This window comes from Camelus dromedarius, chromosome X (assembly GCF_036321535.1).
Source record: "Camelus dromedarius isolate mCamDro1 chromosome X, mCamDro1.pat, whole genome shotgun sequence".
Taxonomy (NCBI): domain Eukaryota; kingdom Metazoa; phylum Chordata; class Mammalia; order Artiodactyla; family Camelidae; genus Camelus; species Camelus dromedarius.
Window position 1 is genome coordinate 22,907,649 of NC_087472.1, and position 19,580 is coordinate 22,927,228.

Sequence of the window (19,580 nt, forward strand, 5' to 3'; positions counted from 1 at the left end):
TTAAACACCCTACTATGCACACCCACCACAAAGCCCCAGATGTCAACAGTGCTGAGGCTGAGAAACCCTGCCTTAGAGCATCCAGACCTCATCTGATGCCCCAGGACTTTGGAAAAATCTCACAAATGATATACCCTTAGAAGGTTAGTCTTTGATTGGAAAAAAAATCACAGGGCCTATGAAATCTGGCAGGGAACCAATGTGCATTTGGGAACTTCTAAATAAAAATGAAGGAGAAAAACAAACATTTCAAGCAGCAGCACAGCCAAGGAGCATAAAAGCTGTAATCAGAAATCACAGATAATATTGCTGAACCAGGTTAGGATAGCTGCCAAGAAAAGAAAGTGCTTTAAAGGCCAAATCTCCTAGAATTGTATGTTGCTGTGGGGTGGAATAAATTCCCAAGATGGCAGAGAAAAACTGCTTTTGTCCACATAATTTTCTCTCTTACTGTACCTTACTGGATGTATTGCCAAACCCAATCCAAATCAGCCAAATGTATTGAGAGACGTCCCCCAATACAAACACACACACACACACACACACACACACACACACACAATTTGGTATTTTAAAGGAAGTGGATTTATGTGGGCATTTGGTCACTGTAAATGTCACTTCCTTCAGGAAGCCATTTTTGTTCCTCACTCCAATATTTTCTCTCCCCTCCTTCATCTTCTACCTTGCCTTATTATTTGTGTCCATGTCTTAGGTCTCCCACTAAACTGTGGTTTTCAAGAGCAGGGACCATGGCTTATGTATTTGTATCCTCAATTAGAACAAGTCTCTCAATAAATACTTGAATAGAAAACTCTCTTTCAGCATTTTGTTTTTCAGCCCAGTACTTCATACATAATAATTACAATGACTATTATTATCGGTCAAGTTTAATCAGTCTAAGAAGGTAGATTTATGGTCACAATAAGGAAAGAAATTGAGGCACCGATAAGTTAAGTAATCTGCTCAAGGCTGCACAGCAAATTATGGGCCAGGCCAGAAGGCAAATTAATATATGTCCAAGGCTGCACTGTGCCTTCTCCAATGGAACACACAAAAAGGTAGCAGCCCTCATTGTTTTTGTTCTTAGGGCTTGGATGTCCATAAAGAATTTTTCCTTTAGGGACCACCATACTCAAAATAACTATCAGCCTAGTAAGGACATATCTAGCAGCTGGGGCCTTTCACTGTGGGGCAGTAATATGTCTCCAGGGGAATGTTTCAGAGCAATTACTGCAGGCCCTTAACTGGTACCTAAGAGAATTATCAGTCAGAAATATTTATTGTACTCACTTCAATAGAGAACAGAAAGAATTAAACAAAGTAGGTCAGATTCCTATCATGGAAATTAGTCAGGCATTCTTCCTTCTGAAGAGCTTGCTATGAATGCTCTGCTGAGTAGAGCCCTCTTAAGACAAATACAAGGGTCGGCAAGCTTAGGGAGAGAACAGCAGAAGTTTGTGATGTCATTTCAGGAGGCCTGGGAACATCCCCCGTCCGCAAACATTTTCCTCGCTAGTAGCTGAAATTCTGTCATGAGGATTTCACACCTTTAAGTTTGGGCAACACTCCTTGTTAAAATACAAAGCTTCCTGAGAAATGGGGAAGGAAGCAAAGTAACTATTTACAAACTCCAATGCTTTGTCCCATTTTGTTTAAAAAATGTTTGGGGGAAGCGAGGAGAGTGTAAACTTCCCCACGTAATGGCTGTAAACTGCACCTATGTCAGAAATATGTGTATGGAATGTTGACCGGATGGAGAGGGCAAGAACAAGTGTGAACTAGACAGTTAACTAGACAGTTAACAGTACAGTGCTCATCTATGGCAGGATGACGATTCCCGGGTGTGGGGAACAGTCATGGAGTTGCATCTGTTTTTTTTTAAATTGAGGTAATAATGTAATTCATAATGCTTTGAAAACGAGTTCTATTTTTGAAGAAAACACAACTGGCCAATACAAATTTCTGCTTATCGTTGCCATCCACACCTGGCAACAACTCAGCGAAAAAGCACTGTGCTCATTAAGCCATGGCATCCAGCCGCAGAGGGCGGTTGTCGAGGTTCCCAGCTGGTTCCTTAGAGGTACGAACCAGCCATTACAAAGTTCTGTTATCTTCGTGATGGCCAATGTGACATATGGAGACAGTTTTAGGATAAGAAGACTATTTTTCCCCATGAAAGTAGAAACTGCTGATTTAAAAAAAAACAAAGTAACAAAAAATTTTGATACATTTCGAAAGAACTGTCCAACTTATTTTTCAGTTCTGATTCCAGGAAATATCTAAAATAGGTAGTTTGGAGCCATGTTGGACTCTTTCTTATGAAGAAAGAAATGTGGAGAGCATGCTGTGAAGGTGCTGAGTTTTCCCATAGTGGAAGAGAAGGAAAAATGGACTTGTGAATGAATGACCAAGTTGATTCTTCCATATGGTGATTCTGGAAGGATTGACATGAAAATTTGTACTATGGATATGGATCTGGGCCTGAAAAATACAGGAATCCAGGGTGTAGTACGATTTATCTATCTGAGAGACTGTGGCATATATCCTGCTCTAAATGACTTCACTTCTCCTTTCTAAGCAGGGACAACTAAAGAGCAAGTGTCTATTTAATTAATGATGCCAGAAGATCTTCGATGGTGCCCTTAGGAGGGATAGATCTATGTGCAAATACGTAGGTCATGGAGAAAGACAAGGAGATCACAGGGAAGTAAAAGAAATATATGAGCAAGGATGGTGTATTTGCATAGTTAATTAAAATCTGCTCTAACAACACAGTATCTGAATGATGAAGACAACAACTTATCACAACCTGAGCTGGAAGCCCTCCCCTCACCCTACGCCTCATCCAAAGGTCACTGCAAATTACTGCATCTGATTTTTTGGAACAATTTCTAAAAATATCTTTGACCGAGTGGAGGAAGGACAGCCATCCTTTCTTTCACTGGCTTTTCTACTGAAGATATTTCAGGTTTTCATGGTCACAAGTCACCTTTTCCAGTTGTTCACTTGCTTCCCTAGACTTTTCTGGAGAACTCCCAGCATCACTCAGGAAATCACAGGCATGGACGGGAAGGCAGTTACAGACATCTCTGCCCAGGTAGGACTTGGTTTATTAAGTTGAAGCCAATTGATGGCCAAGCAAGAGAAGGTTCTTTGTTGAATGAAAGGATTTACTCTGTGGTCCTTTATATTCTTTTCCATAAGTTACCTTGGGGTATGTGTAGTGAAGGGATTGACCTCTCCACAGAGTAGCTGTTAGAGGCCATGGCCGTTCAAAATATGTCTTACACTACTCTATTTTCTGGAGCCCCTTTAAAGAAGCTCTATTTTTTTCATAGGGGTTTCTGGCTGCAGGATTCTAGGAGAATTAGCGTTTAAGTTTTTTTTTTTTTTTTTAATCCTTGTACCCTTGGATCAGCCTGAGCTTTCTTCACAACCTGGGAGCATGCACATATGACAGCCAGCATTACTGGACTCTGGCTGCCCAAGTGACCCTCATTCCAGAGACGCAGCTCCAATGATTTGCAGAGTTATGCAGTACTTAGCTGCTAGGAGCTCCCCCTGAGACAGTATTTATATCTATGTAGTTCACAGATGTAGCTCAAACCTATTTAACTCCTTGCTAATGAGATCATAATTTAATATAAGTGCAAAGAGCAAATTCAATAATGCATACATGCAACATTAGAAGTTGGAAGCTGTGAATCATTTTACTAAGGGCCCAATAGTGCTAGTGATTGAAACCTATTGATGAGCATCTATACTAGAGAAGTAGCCCCAAAAGTCATGTGGCGATATGTGGATAAAGCCAGGGCATTTCCAAATGATAACATCTCAAATTCAAAGTGATAGACCCTCTTGATTCCATAAGTTGTGAATTTCACTGATGGATTTCTGCCAAACTGGGCCTTTGTCCAGCCTCTCCCTCTAGAACAGGAATCATAACCAATTATTGGTTGTGGACTATCTCACATAACCTAATTTGGCTGGGAAGACTTCTAATTCAATTTGTTCCTGACAGAGAGAAGAAGCTCAGGGAAGATGCTAAGTTTCTGGAAAAGCCATTTTTTTTTAAGTTAAAAAGATAACGGGTTTAATTTTTCATATGTCAGTGAAATTATGAGGTATACATACGATGGTATACACACCATATGTTTGCCAGTCTTATCTGGCCCACATCTTATGCAAGGAGGTTGAATTATTCCACACCTGCCCCTGCTTGTCTAAAATAGTAGCTGGTCAGGATCACATTTTCTATTTTGGCCGAGCACTTCTATAGTCCTCCTCAATTCCAGCACAGTTCCTTTGCAGGGGTTTACCTGGCTGTGCTCAAGTATGCTCCCACTTCTCTCTAGTCAAGCAAGAAAAAAGAAATGCTATCCATTCAGCACGGCCTGAAAAATACATAGCCCAAATGGTCATTGAATTGTCCAGTTATATAAAACACCCAGGCATCTGCACTGAGCCCTGGGAACAGTGCCAGTGCCTCTAATAGAGGAATATGGAGAAGCCAGTTTTGTTTAAAATGTGGCCACAGATACTTTCTCAAGTACTTAATTGATATGATTGACTTGAAAACTCTGTCTTAAGATCCATTAAAAATTCCAACTGTCACACTTGGTTGGGTTTTATTACATATAAGGGTATTTTCTTTAGTTCATCCAATGGCACTGAGAAAGAGAGGCATAGACTGAGAAGACAGAAACTGGTCTTTACCAAAAACTCACATGACAAGTGTTTCTGAAGACATCTAGTTCCTTCCCCTGATTCTAAGCAAACTATTCAATCTGATCAGTGCCAGCATCCTCTTTTGTTCCCCAATATCCCTCCCTTGACCATGATCAATAGAATAATAATTAGTCTCAGCTTACGCTCCAATAGAGTGCAATGAATGATGTCTATGTATCAGATGTGAAGCTGACTATTGGTTGCCCTGCCGGGGCACATACCACCCTCTCCCAGCTTGCGTTCTAGCATCCACTTCTTGGCATTTCCAGCAGTGATGCCAGACAGGACACACTAGCAGAGCCAGTCTCTCTCTCTCATTTTATCTATATCTTTTTTTTAATGTAATGTATGCTATTGTCTTAGGTCTGTATTTTGAGAAATATTTGCTTCAAGGCCAGATGAGATGAAGCTTTATGGTGGATCTAATACTTGGACCACACTTTTGCCACCTCTGACCAATGGAGTTTGCCTCCTGTGCCAAGGGCCAAATGCTATACCGCTCTCTAGAAAGTCAAAAGAGAATGGATTTCAATTGTTCTCCATAAAAGAAATCTGCCCCCACCCTGTTCCACCAACCTCAATTCCCACCCTCATCCAATGTATTTTAATCGCTTCAAATCTTTCGTGTTTCTTTTCGATGGCTGTCCTACCTTTCAGAGGGTGTAGTTCTATAATCTTCTCTCCAAATGAAAGGAAACCAAATGATTTGGTCTTAGAGGGGCAGAAAGGGCATAGAAATGCACCATTTCACTCTGCCACCGCGGCGGTGTCTTTCTTCTTGGCAATTGTATAACAGCATTCTTACCTTCAGGCTTTTCAGTCCTGCTGCTCTTTCTGTAGCTCTGGTGTTGGACATTTGGTTATTATTTGTCAATAAGAAACACATTCAAGTTATCAGGATAACACCAAAGGCAAATAATCACATCCTAATCATAGAAACCATGTTAAGGCCACACAGTCAATTTCAAAAAAGAATCACTAAAATGGACTAATTTTTAAAAAATATTTTCTTTCTGGATTACAATTTTTTCCGGTGGTAGAATTTATTCTTTAACACCATCTGGTAAAATCAATGGTTTTGGTAGTCACTGGACTGGTTCAGTTCTTAAGGCAAAAAGGTCCCTTGTTTGAAGCAGCCACTTGAGAGAGTGAGGGTTTGCTCTTGGGAGGAAGACCTGAGTAAGTTCAAGGAGCAAATTTAGTCACTACCAGGAAAGAAAACTGTCAGTGTCTTCATACTTCCAGGAGGCAGCACCAGCACAGAGACATGCAAACCAACGAAGAGCATAATATACTCACCCTACTTCTTGATCCCAAACCAGTCTTGGTGATTCACAGGAACTTCTTCTAAGACCCAGGAAGTGCCACCGATCTGTAATGATTCTTGACTACACACATAACAGTGTCAACAGAGTCATTGGGATCCAGCTTAGCCCTGGGTATCCAAAATGTCTACCTTTAGGGATGGCTCCTGCCAATAAAAGGTCCATCTTGTTGCAGTAAAAGGCAGATGCAGATTCACATCCGTTACCCAAGGCCCAAGAATGTCAAAGAGTTCTGGGTGTGGAAGAGAAGTGGTTAAGAGACGGTGGCAGAGGAGAGGAGGATTGTAGACATACATGGAAGAAGAAATACACACAAAACTGAGGATCTCATTTATACATATAGGAAACACAGTACCATCTCATTCATCTATGTACCACAAAATAGAAGCCGAGGGCATTTGGAAATGGGCTTTCCTAAAGTAGAACTTTTTACTATATTTGAATAGAAGACTTGCTAAGCAAATGCATGGGATAAAAAACAAAGATTGCTAGTGATAGGGAGGAGGAACATGTTTGAATTTCTTAAGAGAACAAATTCTTTTGTGGCACTTTAAAAGCACCCATGTGGAAGGAAACACACCTAATTTAAATTGTAAGCCATTTTTGGAATTTATTAAAACAAGTTCCTTCAGTTCTTTTCTAGCATCACATTGGTGAGTTTATTCTATCCCTATATATTTATGAAGATGATAAAACTATTTCTGTATTGATATTCTATAAATCATAATGGTCATTGAACTATTTATTAAGTGACAGGAGTTTAAGTGCATATCCCATCCTCATCCCTTATTTCCCTATATGCCTTTACAAGTTAAGGTGCCTATTGTACAACTCTCATAGCAGTCAAGAGGTTCAGAATGGTCTCATTTAAACATTCTGTTCCAGTGTTCCCCAAAGCACACAAGATATGCCGATTTTTCTGCTTGGAAGAGATGTGCACTGGAAGTCTATTTAAATCCTTGTATGGAACTAAAATGGGGATGATTCTAGGGTGAGCTGGGGCAGGGTTTATAGTGCCTTGTCACCCCAGTCACAAATAGATTGTTTCGCTGACCAGACCCCCTCTAGTAAGATAAATGGACCTGGGGGAGCTCAGCTGGTGCCCTTTTCCCAAGATTAAGAGAATGAAGTGGGGTAGAGGGATTGGAAGAATTTGAAAGTTTGAGGTGACAAGCAGCTGTGGAGGTAGGCTGATGTGGTAATTCAGCAGCAAAATCCCCATTCTGCTGTGATTTACAGCGGCAGACTTTCACTGGCTGTGTCACAAACCCCTGGCGATCTGGGTTTATCGCTGAAACAACCTACTGGCTCGTAATTACTGCATTTGCACACACAGTGTAATAAAGCACTAACGCAAAAGGGTGATTTGCAGGTTAAAAATTCCCAAACCACAGCTCTAATTTCCATGATCCTTGCCTATGCATTTATAGTCCGTCAAGGAAGGATCCAGTCTGATTTGTTTAGGCCCTATTAGCCCAGGTTTAGGAAATTGGTAAAAACCAAGCAATATTTTAGTTCTAGCCTGTAGATCTGGTTCAGGGGCTACCTTGGTGACTGATCTTAATTCCTTGTATTAAGAAAATTTAAAAAATCTATTAGTTTCAGCATGTTCACATTTACAACAGCCTGATCACTGCTGATTCCTTCCATAGAATAGTAACTTTTTGAGAATAGGCTTAGAATGTGTAATGTCTCATGTCAGGGTGGAAAAGTCAACAATTTAACATAATTGCCCATTTATCATCATTTAAAGTTTGCAGGGGAGAGACAGAGAGATAAGTAATATATGTTTTTCTCCCTCTCCTGGTTGCAGAGATAATAGGTGTAGAAGTGTTTTTGAAAAACTAAAAGCACTCATAAATGTCAGGTTTTGTGATTATTGTCATTTTTAGTAATCAGTACTGAGGGCTAGAATGGCTTAAATATGCTATTTGCCTTGTAACCAAGGTAGTTGAGAATGAACCTGATTTTTATGTAAATATATCACATGCAATCAGATTCACATTGTTCATTGGCTGGGTAGATGTGATAAATCGCTGTCTGCAATATTATCACAAGAGGTGACCCTGAAAATCAGCAGAGATTTGTGACAGCATTAGCTGTGTGACCTTCTCAAAGTCACCACCATCTCTGGGTCTCATGTCCTTTATGAAATGATAGTATATTCGTCAATTGTCATGTTAACTGGGAATGGAATACAATAAAGAGATGTAATTCTCAAGCCATTTTACTAATACAGTTAAAACTCACTGATTTGGACTAACAGAGGGAAAGGATTATCTGAATGAGAAAGTCCTGAATTACAAAATAGGCTTGAAGGATGACAGTTTCATTACTTTAAGTCTATTTTGTAATTCAAGCTCACTATAAAATATTGCCTTAGTGGAGGTCCTCTTGAGAACTACTTTAGCAGATAAATTTGCAATGAATATGATTATATCTAAAAAAATGCTTCCAACATTTGAAAAAGGTTTGTTCTCTTAAGGAAAACTTCAAGTGACAATCTAGTCTAAACTTTTCATTTGCTTAACAAACCTCTCTTGGCCTCATCCCTGATAAAGTCAGACTGTAGACTGGTCCCTGTCCAGTTTATCACAGATTATAAATTAGAGGGCTCCAAATCAATGAGGTTTCACTGCCTTTTCTACCTTCTTCTCCATTTATTTATTTTTGGCATCACCACTAAATAGTGGTAAAATAGATTCAAGTTCATCTCTCGCCCTTCTCTTGCTCACTCTCAGAAAACAGCAGGTAGCAAGAAGGAAGAGGATAAAGGCAGGCTCCTTGGTAATCCAGAATGGAATGAGCAATCGTTGGATTTGCAGCACTGATCATACTATTATCCAGAGTTGAGAAAGGGATCGACTTATTTCAAAAGGTTGGCTGGAGGAATGACCAAAAAAAGTGATTTGAAAGATGCCTGGTGGTAGCACTATGGTCAAAGAAGTTGGAAACATTTAGGATCTACTGAAATAGTTTTCTATTTGCATATCAAAAATCAGATAATCTGGAAATCGTGGGCTGGCAAGAAAGTTACTTGATAACTTTGTAGCAGTATCAGCTGAGGAAATATCTGGGTGAAAAGTAAAAATTCAGCCAAGTACTGAAGGTTTTTTTTTTTTTTTGGTTTGTTTATGTCACATCAAACATCTGGTTATTTGCAAACTTCTGGGCACTTGGCATCGTGTGGATGTTTTAGAGTCATCTTGATACAGTCCACGGCTCCTTTTTAACCATGCTGGGTATGAATGATGAATTCGTGACAGCAATGTATCCAATCCAGCTCAATTTTCACTCTGAAGCTCACTTGAATGATATAATTAGGTTCTCCGTGGCCTATAATAACATGAGAAAAAGACCAGGAAGAAGGCGCTATATACTCTAGGCATCAGGTGAGCCACTGCAAAACTCAAATGAGCCAAAAACTTGGCTAAACTGTCAATGCCATCAGTTCACACTGGTGGGAAAGGAAGTTACTGCTTTTTGACACATAGTAAAACCTTGATTAATTGGAATCCATAAGGGATGAATGGAATTTTCAATAAGAATACTCATTTTGTTTCATTCTTGGCTAATAATCTCCCCCCTTTTTCCCCCTCAGAATGCTTGTATCCACTTTCCTGCCTTGGGCAAGCAGCCTTTAATGTTTGAGGGTCAATCCAGATGGAGAGAAGATAGAGGAGACAGAGCTGAATATGACCTAACCGTAGGTCGTCTCTTGGCAAGTGATTGAAAAAAATCAATTCCTTGCAGTCTTCTTTTTTGGTACTATTGCTGGTTTCTCATCAATGTGGAGGACTGAGAGGGGGTAATTCAGTTAGTTGGGGTACTGGTTAGGTGAGTTATGGTTAATCAAGGTTTTACAAAAAAAGACTTTGCCAATGCTTGGTAAAATTATGTGCTGAAGAAAGTTGTTTTTAGCTTTATTTCTTTGAAAGTGCTCTGTATCAGTGTTTCCAAACCCATATTATACTGCAGACTGGCAAACTAACTTTTCCGTCAGGGTCCTGAGGAATGGAGAGAGAAAGAGAGGAGCAGAGGTGTAATCATCGTCTCTGAAGGAGAAAAATTTTGGCTTGCCTGTCTGTTGGTCTGTGATTGGGAAACACTGTTCTTCACCTTAAGATGCCCATGGTATCTTGGTCGTACAAGAGCCGATCTTACACGCTTCTGAATAATTCTCATGCCCTTTGGGCCACGGAGGATTCTGTTTTCAGGTCCTCTCCTGTACTTACCCAGCGTGTCTGTCTTTCCATCACTTAGTATTGTGGCTTCTGAGCTTGCCCCTCTTTCTTGTTGCTTGGATGAAAGCTATTCATTCTTTCTAGCCCCAAAGAGCATTAAGGAGCCAAAGGAAGGCCCAGAAAGATGGATTTTCTCACGACGGCAGCCTGGATAACGATTAGACCTACCTGAACCGAGAACATGGCTAAGGAGAAGCCAAATCAGGGATTCATACACATAGAGTATCAGTTAGGCGACGCGCTTGTTTAAATATACAAAATTTCTTTGCAAAGTCTATATATGTGGTAGCCTATTGAAGAAAGACCCCATTTAACTTGAAACCGAACTTGTTCTTTGGCTTTCAAGTTAAGTGGGGCCAGCTTAAATAGGCCATCACATATAGAGAACCACATCTCATCACTCATACACGTAACTGAAGAAGCCAACTCTAATCAGCCAGCCAACCACTGTGAGCGACCATCATGCCTTAGGGAAAAAAAAAAAGACTGTACCTGACTTTTCAGATTTAATTTCTCACACCACTTATTTGAGGCAGGCGGGGACTGTCCTTAAGGAAAGCCTCAGGCTCTTGAAAGCCTTGGGCGTTGAAACCCAAACCATGGCCTTCATAAGGCAAGCAGTCTGGTGTGTGAGGGGAAGGGAGGGGTGTGGACGGGGAGCCTCTGTCTGGGAGTTTAAGAAGGGACCCAAGTTAGATCAAAAATGTGGGCAGTGCCCTGAAGTCTTTCTAGTTCCCCAAGCTGCCAGGCAGGGGAATAACCTGGTCATTCCACTTTATGTGTGAGTCTTGTGCTCTCTCCTCAATAATAAGATAACAGTCTTGCCGATTACTCGTCACTAAGGGTACCCGGTTGTGGTGACATTGAGGCTGACCTTGGAGTCACCGCCCCCGCTGCCGCACTCTCCTTTGTCGTACCACCATTTGTTTTTCAATTTGTCCAAGAGGCCTTGCTCATTCAGTTTTAATACTGCCAGGTTAACAGCATTTCTTGAAACGATAAAACATAACTTGTAAGAAAATGCACAAATGCTTAGGAAATCGTTAACGTATAAAAAGGAGCACAAGAGGACAAATTGGCTAAATTTCACAGAACGTGGAGCTATAAAAATGTCTGTACAGCAAATACAGGGTTAAATATTGGAAGGTGGCATGGAGGATAACATTTGCTCAAAACTGAAGTGTGCGGGATGGGGAAATTGTCTTTGAGAAAAAAAGTAACAAGAACACCACATCCATGCAATTAACATTCGTCACATATGGCACCGTAACTTGGCTTTTACCATTTAAATTGAAAAAGCCGTTGAACTGTAAAATTAAAACAGCAACAAACAGTCAGAGAGGACAACACAGAGAGAGAACATTAAAAGAAAAATGGATGCATTAAATAGATGAAACCATAATTTACCGTCTTATTTAACTCCATGGAATATTGTAGATTTTAAACTTTTAAAGTTACCTCAAAATCCACAGGAAAGAAAATGACAACAAAATGCATCAGGGTAGGTGGAATACTATAACAACACAGATATTGTTATATTATTCCACCCACCTTAATGCTGAGCCTTTAGGGGTTGCCACACCATAGCCTTTGGAATCCAGATTTCCACCAACTTTCATCGTATCGCACGGTTTTCTCTGCTCAATGTACTCATTCATGGTTGACTCCAGCAGGAAGGCGAACTTTCCCTTGGACTTGCGCACTCGGGCCACTCCATCTGCTGTCGTTTTGGTAAACACGGATGGCTCTGCTGATTTCATGTAAGACCACATTTTTTCATAGACAGCAATTTTGGATCTCTGCAACAGAGATAAGAATTCTTAGAGCTACTGGAGAGTAAAACCGGAAGAGGCGTCCTTGCCATGGTTTTCAAACATTTTGGATTGCCATCCGCAGCAAGGAAAGCATGTTACACTGCCACCCAGTAAATATATTCATACATCTGTAAACATGTTTCCAAAATAGGGTTCTCAAAACCGCACTCATCTTTGCTATGTGCAATGCTCTCTGATATTTTCTATTCTATTCAAATTCACTTAGAAAAATGCTGGGCAGGACCCACTAAATCGAGTTCATGGATTGCAATTTAGTTTAATAATCACTTTCTTAGTTCAGTCTTCCTCTCAATTCAGAAATCACCCCAACAGTACCCTGCTATGTCATTACCCTTTACCTACCTGAAAAAAAGAAAGGCCGTTGGATTGGAGTGTATAACCCTTTTAGTTAGCCCACTCCAGCACGGGGCATTAACTGTTGTAGAAAGTACTTCCTTAGTCTTAGCAGAAATTTGTTCCTAACGCCCATCCTTGACTGCTATCTGCTAGAGCTATGCAAAGCAATTCTGTGCCTTCTTCCACGTGATGGGCCTTCAGATACTGCAGGGCTGTTGCTACGCCCCCTCTTCTTTGCTTCCTCAGGTTAAAGTCCAATGATGTCTAATTCTATTCTCAGAATGCTCACAGTTTTGGTCTTTCTTCCATGGGATTCTAGTTAGTGGGGTCTCTCTTAAATAAGGGTATCTAGAAATAAACATGGCACCCCTGATATATGACAAGGACAGAATGAAAAGAAAAACTGCTTCCTATCATTGGAGCATTATTTTCTATTAACACTGCCTGAGTTTCCATTCACATATGTAGCCTTTCATCCATCCTTCCAACAAATACTTATCGAGTGCCTGCTGTATACAAAGCGCTCTCCTGGGTGTGTGAAGACTATAAGAGAGTCCCTCCCTCAGCTCATGTTGAGGCCAAACCAAAACTGTTAGTTCTTTCTACTAAGCCAAGTTTCCCTCATCTTTACCTTTTTAAATTTAATTCCATTAAATTTCATCGCAATTCAGGTGGTGTTTAGAACATGTGCTGAATACTTCCAGCTGTATGTTAGGCCTTTTGGAGAATATAAAGGAAGTGTGGTTTCAATGACCCCATGACTTACAGTTGAGTTGGGAGCTAGATCCTTAGGAATGAAAACCCTAGAGAAAAGTCTAGAGCAATCTTTGACCAGACGTGAGATAGCATGGTGGAAACTATGAACGTATGCCATGTTTTCAAATCTCCTTTTATGGGGTTTTCTGGCCCCTACCTCAGCTTTTTAAATTGTTTATTTAGCTGCTCTCCTTTGGACTTTGGCCAGCTGTGCTGCATCTTTCTTGAGGCTTGCTTGGACCTACTCAAATAATTCCAGAATTATTTGAACTCCCAGAACTATCACCATGGAAATTAAGCATTGTGTTTATGGCAATCAGAGCCTCACTGAGACCGTCACTGAGTCACTGAAACGATTCACTGAGATGGAATATACTTGGTTTGCATAAAGAACAGAAAAAAAAAACCCCAATATGGCTGAAGCCAAATGAACAAAAGGGAGAATGAGAGGAAAAGAAATTAGAAAGATAATCAGAGGTTAGATCTCGTAGGGCCCTGTAGGTCATGGTAAAAAGTTTGGATTTGTTCTACACGTGATAGGAAACTATTGGAGGATTTTGAGGAGGGGTGTAATAAGATGTGATTTAAAATTTGAAAGCATTACTCCAGCTACTGTATGGAGAGTAGACTACGAGGGGGGCCAGAGTGGAAGCAAGGAGATTGGTTAGGAGGCTATTCTAATGATCCATGGTTTGTTTGCTTGTTTGTTTTTTGCCACTTAGCCTGCCTTTGATGTCCATGCCAGTAACTTTACCCCTAATAATCAAGACCTTCTAACATTGAAATATCATCCATTGACATTTATGTTCATTTCATGTCACATTATTCTCAGCTGACACATGAAACAATATCTAAGCACCATAATGAAATATTCTAAATGACTTTATTTCAGTAGGACTTTCCTAGTCAATTGCTCAAAGAATTTTTTAAAGTAGTAAATAATTTAGAGGCACAGTGAGATATAAAAATTATGTAAGAATACCTGTGTACCTGCCATAAAACTTAAGAAATAAAATATCATGAAGTTAGTTCTGCTATATATAATACTATATATGAAAGAGATAAATAACAAGGATCTATGGTATAGCACAGGGAACTAGACTCAATATCTTGTAATAACCTATAATGAAAAAGAATCTGACAAAGGTTACGTATATATATAATATATATATATAATATATACACACACACACGTATAACCAAATCACTTTACTATACACCTGAAACATTGTAAGTCAACTATGCTTCAATAAAAATAAAAATTAAAAAATAATAAAATAGTTGCATTAAAAAAAAAGTTGGTTGAAGTCTACCTATGTATCTCTCCCTAATTGCATACCCCTCCCTCCAGGCCAAAGTAACCACTATACTGAACTTGACCTTCATCATTTCCTTGCAGCTCTTTGCACTTTTACAAGAATAAACTCATCTCCATTGTAATGGCTGCATAGCATTTTAGTCTATGGATATACCATACTTTATTTACCCAATCCCCTACTGGAGGACTCTTAGGTCAGGTACAATTTTTTTGCTATTATAGACAACACTGTGGTGGGTATGTACCTTTGTTCACTTACAAAGAGGTATTTTGTGTTCTTCATCTTGGCCCAATCAAACTTGAGTGAAAGGGAGAGGGGTTTAGAAAAATTTGTCTCTTACACAATTTGCAAACAGGCCATTGCTTCCAAAGATAAATTTATAAGCCGAGGGCAAAGGGGTCCATGAATTTTGATCTGAGTGTACTATAATTTGGACTCATTTACTTCATCATTTACTTGAGCTCTTTGGTTGCTGATACAGGTTAAAAGGTTTATTCCTTTAGGTAATGATGCATTTCTAGGAGGATAAATGGCAGTGGGTACTTTAAAGGTGTGTGGTGTACATGCAGCAGATATTAATGAATGCAGTAAATGAAAAGTTAGTTAGTGGCTAATGATTGGGTCCTGGTTGATGACTGAATTCTGAAGGAGGTTAGAAGGGGGGAAAAGAAATGGCTCATAAGTGAGAAAAATTAAGCTGAAATGTTTATCTTCCTAACTAGTGTTGAGACAGTATAACATTCAGAACTAAAAGAATAAAAAAAATCACTAGCATTTTTTTTGCAGTCTGTCTTATTTTGGCTGAAATATTGAAGGCAATAATGGGGTTGGATCTTAGCTCAATCATCTGGGAGAAATTTTAAAAATCATGGACAGGATGTGTAAGGGCAAGTTCATTTTTCTCCAGCCCTCCACGATTCATTTACTTCATCCCACAGAGCACCATTTTGTACCTAAGAAGGAATAAACAATGCCTATGTAGAGAGGCCAGAAGAATTTCTCTTAGCACTGCTAGATAATTAGCAAATAAAATCCGAAAAAGAGAACTGTGAATGGAAGAGAAACAGATTAACCCAAAACAGTAAAGTAATGCTCTAGCATTCGTGGATTCAACTGTCACTGTTTCAACTACTTGTAATAGATCATGAAGGTTAATGATATAGAGAAATTTAGTTTTTTGCCGAGGTGAGAATTTGAATCTTGGGCCCTTCGTGTGTGGAAATAAGTGATTAATGAGGACACTCAGCCCTTAGATCTCTTTGCAATGCTGTTGGTCACTCCCTATCACTGTGCATAAAAAGTATTCCTCTGTAGACCCAGGTCAGCACAAGGTAACTGTAGAGTGCAGTGGCTAAAGCTGTGGAGTCACACTGCTTGTGTTATAATCCCACTTGCCTAGTACACCAATGATTGGGCCCCTGTGTGCCTCAGTTTCCTCATCCATAAAATGGGATGATTTTTTAGAAAGTGCCCACTTCAAAGGTTTATTGGGAGAAATTATATGAGTTAATACATGCATCTGACTTAGAACAGAGCCTGACACACAGGAAGTGCTGGAAAGCATGACATATTTTTAGAGGACAGAAAGCATAATTTGTTTCAGTGGAAGAATTTAACAGCATCATAAATTACTTCAGCCACATATTTACAGAAGCATTACTTCACTTTATGGAGGAAATCACATGCTCAAGTCTTATTCACATATTTGGATCTCCCTGGTGACATATCCCTGGTGAATGCCCATGGTCTGCCATCGACAAAAATCATGATCATTTGATTTGGATTTTAAAAATTTTGTTGGTGGAGGAAAAATGGGTAGGATGGCAAATTTCCTTTAAAATTTTTGTTTTGTAGTTTGAGGTTCATACATTAAAATCCTCATTAACCAGAACACTGCCACTGAGGAGACCTGGTAAATGAAATTTTCTGCTTTCCTGAGAGTTAAACTAAAATAGAATATCCACTTGATCAATAGAACATCCAGCTGTAGTCAGTAGAGTAAGAGACTTTTAGAGATAGACAAGACCTTAAAAACCATCTGGTTCAGGGGGGAGGGTATAGCTCAAGCAGTAGAGTGCATGCCTAGCATGCACAAGATCCTGGGTTCAATCCTCAGTACCTTCTCCAAAAATAAATAAACCTAATTACTCCACCCCTAGCCAAAAATAATAATACTTTAAAACAAACAAAGAACCCCCAAACCATCTGGTTCAGCCTCTCACCCAGAGTAGCAATGGCTTCTCTGCTCAAATGCCTCTAGTGCTGAGGCACTCCCTAGCTCAGAGGAGGCTCAGGAAGTAGTTTACTCCATGGTGGGACAGTTGAAGTTGATAGGAAGTTCTTTTTGTTGGGCTGACATCTCTCATGAGAGCTTCTCTCTCCTCCAATCTCACTTTGGCCTTTTGCTTGAATTGGTCAGTTTCTCCTCTCTGCTTCCATTTCTCCATTGTAGGTAGCACCGATTTTACTGCTTTGTAATGGTCATCCCCAGTGGACTCGGAGTTTCTTAGAAGTAGGGATTGCATCTTTCTGTCTCTGAATTCCCAGTGTCCAGCATAACGCCTGGCATGTAGGAAACTCTCACTACGTATGTGTAGAATGAATGAATGTGACAACTGTAGTTTCACCTGCTGGTCCTAATTATGGCCTCTGCAGTGATAGTGAATGTACATAGATGATGTACAACTTGAAGACTATCACCATGATGTCACCTTTTTATTGTCTCTTTTATAAGCCAAACATTTTAAGGAGCTTCAGTTGGTTGCTTGTCCCCTTCCCTTTCTGGTCACTATCTCCCAGATAATTTTAAAAATTTGTCAAAAAGTTCCTCATAAAATGTGGCTCCTGGGATTGACCACAAAGGTGTGGTATGGTGGCACTGGAGCAGAGGATAGTGAGACCATCTCTTCCCATGATCTGGACATGAGCACAATTTTTCAGGATTTCAGCACAATTTTGACAGGATGCAACAGGCATATTTAGATATATTGATTGTTGAGAATTAACTGCATTAACAAAGCAGAACAGTAAATTGAAAGTATAATTGTCAACAGAGGCATAATCTGCTAGTTCACGTATGGTATTAATTTGCTGTCAGCTTGCAGGCAAAGTATTACATAATTTGCCAAGAGAGTATTGGCATTTGTGACCTCTCTGGGCCCCTAAAGTGTACAGTGTGTTCTGAGTGAATAATTCGAGAGGATAGAATGAAGGAAAGGTAAGGGGAAGATAGTTTTAGGTACTCTGTGTCCTATTACTCCTCAAAGGGGAATGGTCTAGTGTTATGTATTTATTATTTTTTGCCCACTGTTGCCATTATGCCTATATTGTCCATTTCCATCACTGTATATATAAGACTAGCCTCATACAGACATGTCAAAGAGAGGTTAGATTTGACTTCAGATTCTCAGCCTCTACTTGTTCCCCACTGATTTCACTATCTTCCTCCCTTACCCACCCTGTACCCCTTTTTTGGCATCAGTAGTCTTGGTCCTCATGGAGGTGTTCACTGATATTATGAGGGCTTCTGTTACCCTTGAGCAAGGGATAATTTTTATTTGTACAGGGTCTTCACAACCTCAGAAGGAGAGTGGGTTTCCTGGCATTGTATAATGTGCCTTCTAGGGGCTGCAGGCCAGCCCTGTGAACAGGACACGTAGAAAGGGGAAAATGGCAAGAGTTTCAAACAAAAATGTCTTCCCTTCACTCATTTTTGACATCTCTAATTTTATTATGGACTATGTATTGCTTAACAATTTGGTCAATTTCTTCTCTAGGTTGGACCTAATTAAAAACTGAAACTGCTTTTTCTTCTGAACTGTTTAGCTCCCTCTGAAATTTCCACTTTTAATGAAGGTTCAAGTGGCATTGCTAGTTGGTCCAAATTTAAAAAGGTGGCTTTGGGTCTCTCTCTCTGCAGATTCTAGTTTGTATTGTGCACAGTGGCGAGGTTAAGAGGGGCCACAGAGGGCTTTTAGCCTACCTGCTCATTTGCATCAATCCATCCCAAAGTCACCGCAAACACACAAGTCTGAGAAGAACTGTGTGCTTGCTACGCAAACATAGTTTCCAGATAGATCCCAACCAGAACGCTGGCCTGAAGGGCCTCCTATGTAGAAATTCGGAGATTGCCCCAGGTCACATAGTTAATGAGGAACAAAGCCAAGACCCCATCCAAGTCTACTTAGTTCAAGGCTACAGACAGGTTTTTTTTTTTCCCCACTGCAAGCCCAGCCTCTTCAGCTGTAACACTGACCATATCCCTTTCTGGTAAAAGACACGATTTACCTTCAAAAACGTTTCTTATTTCTTGTTCAAGTTTTTTTTTTTTTTTTAAGTCAGGGCAAGTTGTAAATTAACCCCTATCTCTTCCCACCGAGGCACTGGAATAAGTGAACATTCTTGTCGCACACTGTAACCCTGTTACGGGTGCCAGGTGTCCCACCCTTCACCGCCTGAAGGGATCAGAGCAATTTGGGGCAGACGAGGAAGAGCACTCTGGCTTGCCAAATACATCCGACACATATTTTGAAGAAATCAGTGGCTCTGATGAGGTGCATTTGGGAAAAGGATTCACTGATTTTTACAAAAATTTTCCCTAAAGCAAAAGAAATGGTTGACGTGGAGCAAGGCACACAGGAAATGACTTCATTTCTAAAGCACGACCGAAACCCCAATTTCATTGTCTGTCTTCCCTTCCCTACAGTTCTCACATTTCTAAACGTTCAGACAAGTACTATTTCTTGGTTTCCTTTTGCCTCAGCTGGACAGGGGTGGCGGTGTGACTGGGTATTGGTGAAATCAGGGGGAGGAAGGGGAATGGGATATTGGTTTCTGTTCTGTTTTTCTCTTGGCATGTTATGATTGTGGCTGAGTTACTTTGGGGGCTGGGCTTTTAGATAACTGCGCAGGGGAGGTCACCTTTTGCCGAGACATTTAGCTTTGCTCATAAACGTCAAGTACACATTCCAAGTGCCTTTGCCTGACATTTTCACACTGTGCTCTAAAGTCCAGGGACATGTTTCCTTCTACCTCAAG

The 19,580-nt window shown here is 40.1% G+C and overlaps 1 protein-coding gene across 4 annotated transcripts in view; it reads right to left on the bottom strand.

Moving 5' to 3' along the window:
- GRIA3 (glutamate ionotropic receptor AMPA type subunit 3) overlaps positions 1–19,580 on the bottom strand; it is a 262,136-nt gene that overhangs the window by 13,248 nt on the left and 229,308 nt on the right. For 2 of the 4 annotated variants that reach the window (XM_010991645.3, XM_064482784.1), the window contains exons 13-14: positions 11,849–12,096; positions 11,172–11,286 (exon numbers count right to left, since the gene is read on the bottom strand). In XM_010991645.3, coding sequence (XP_010989947.2) covers positions 11,172–11,286; positions 11,849–12,096 — 363 coding nt within the window. The remainder of the gene's footprint in view (positions 1–11,171; positions 11,287–11,848; positions 12,097–19,580) is intronic. The other 2 variants (XM_010991643.3, XM_010991644.3) reach the window with 1 other exon arrangement.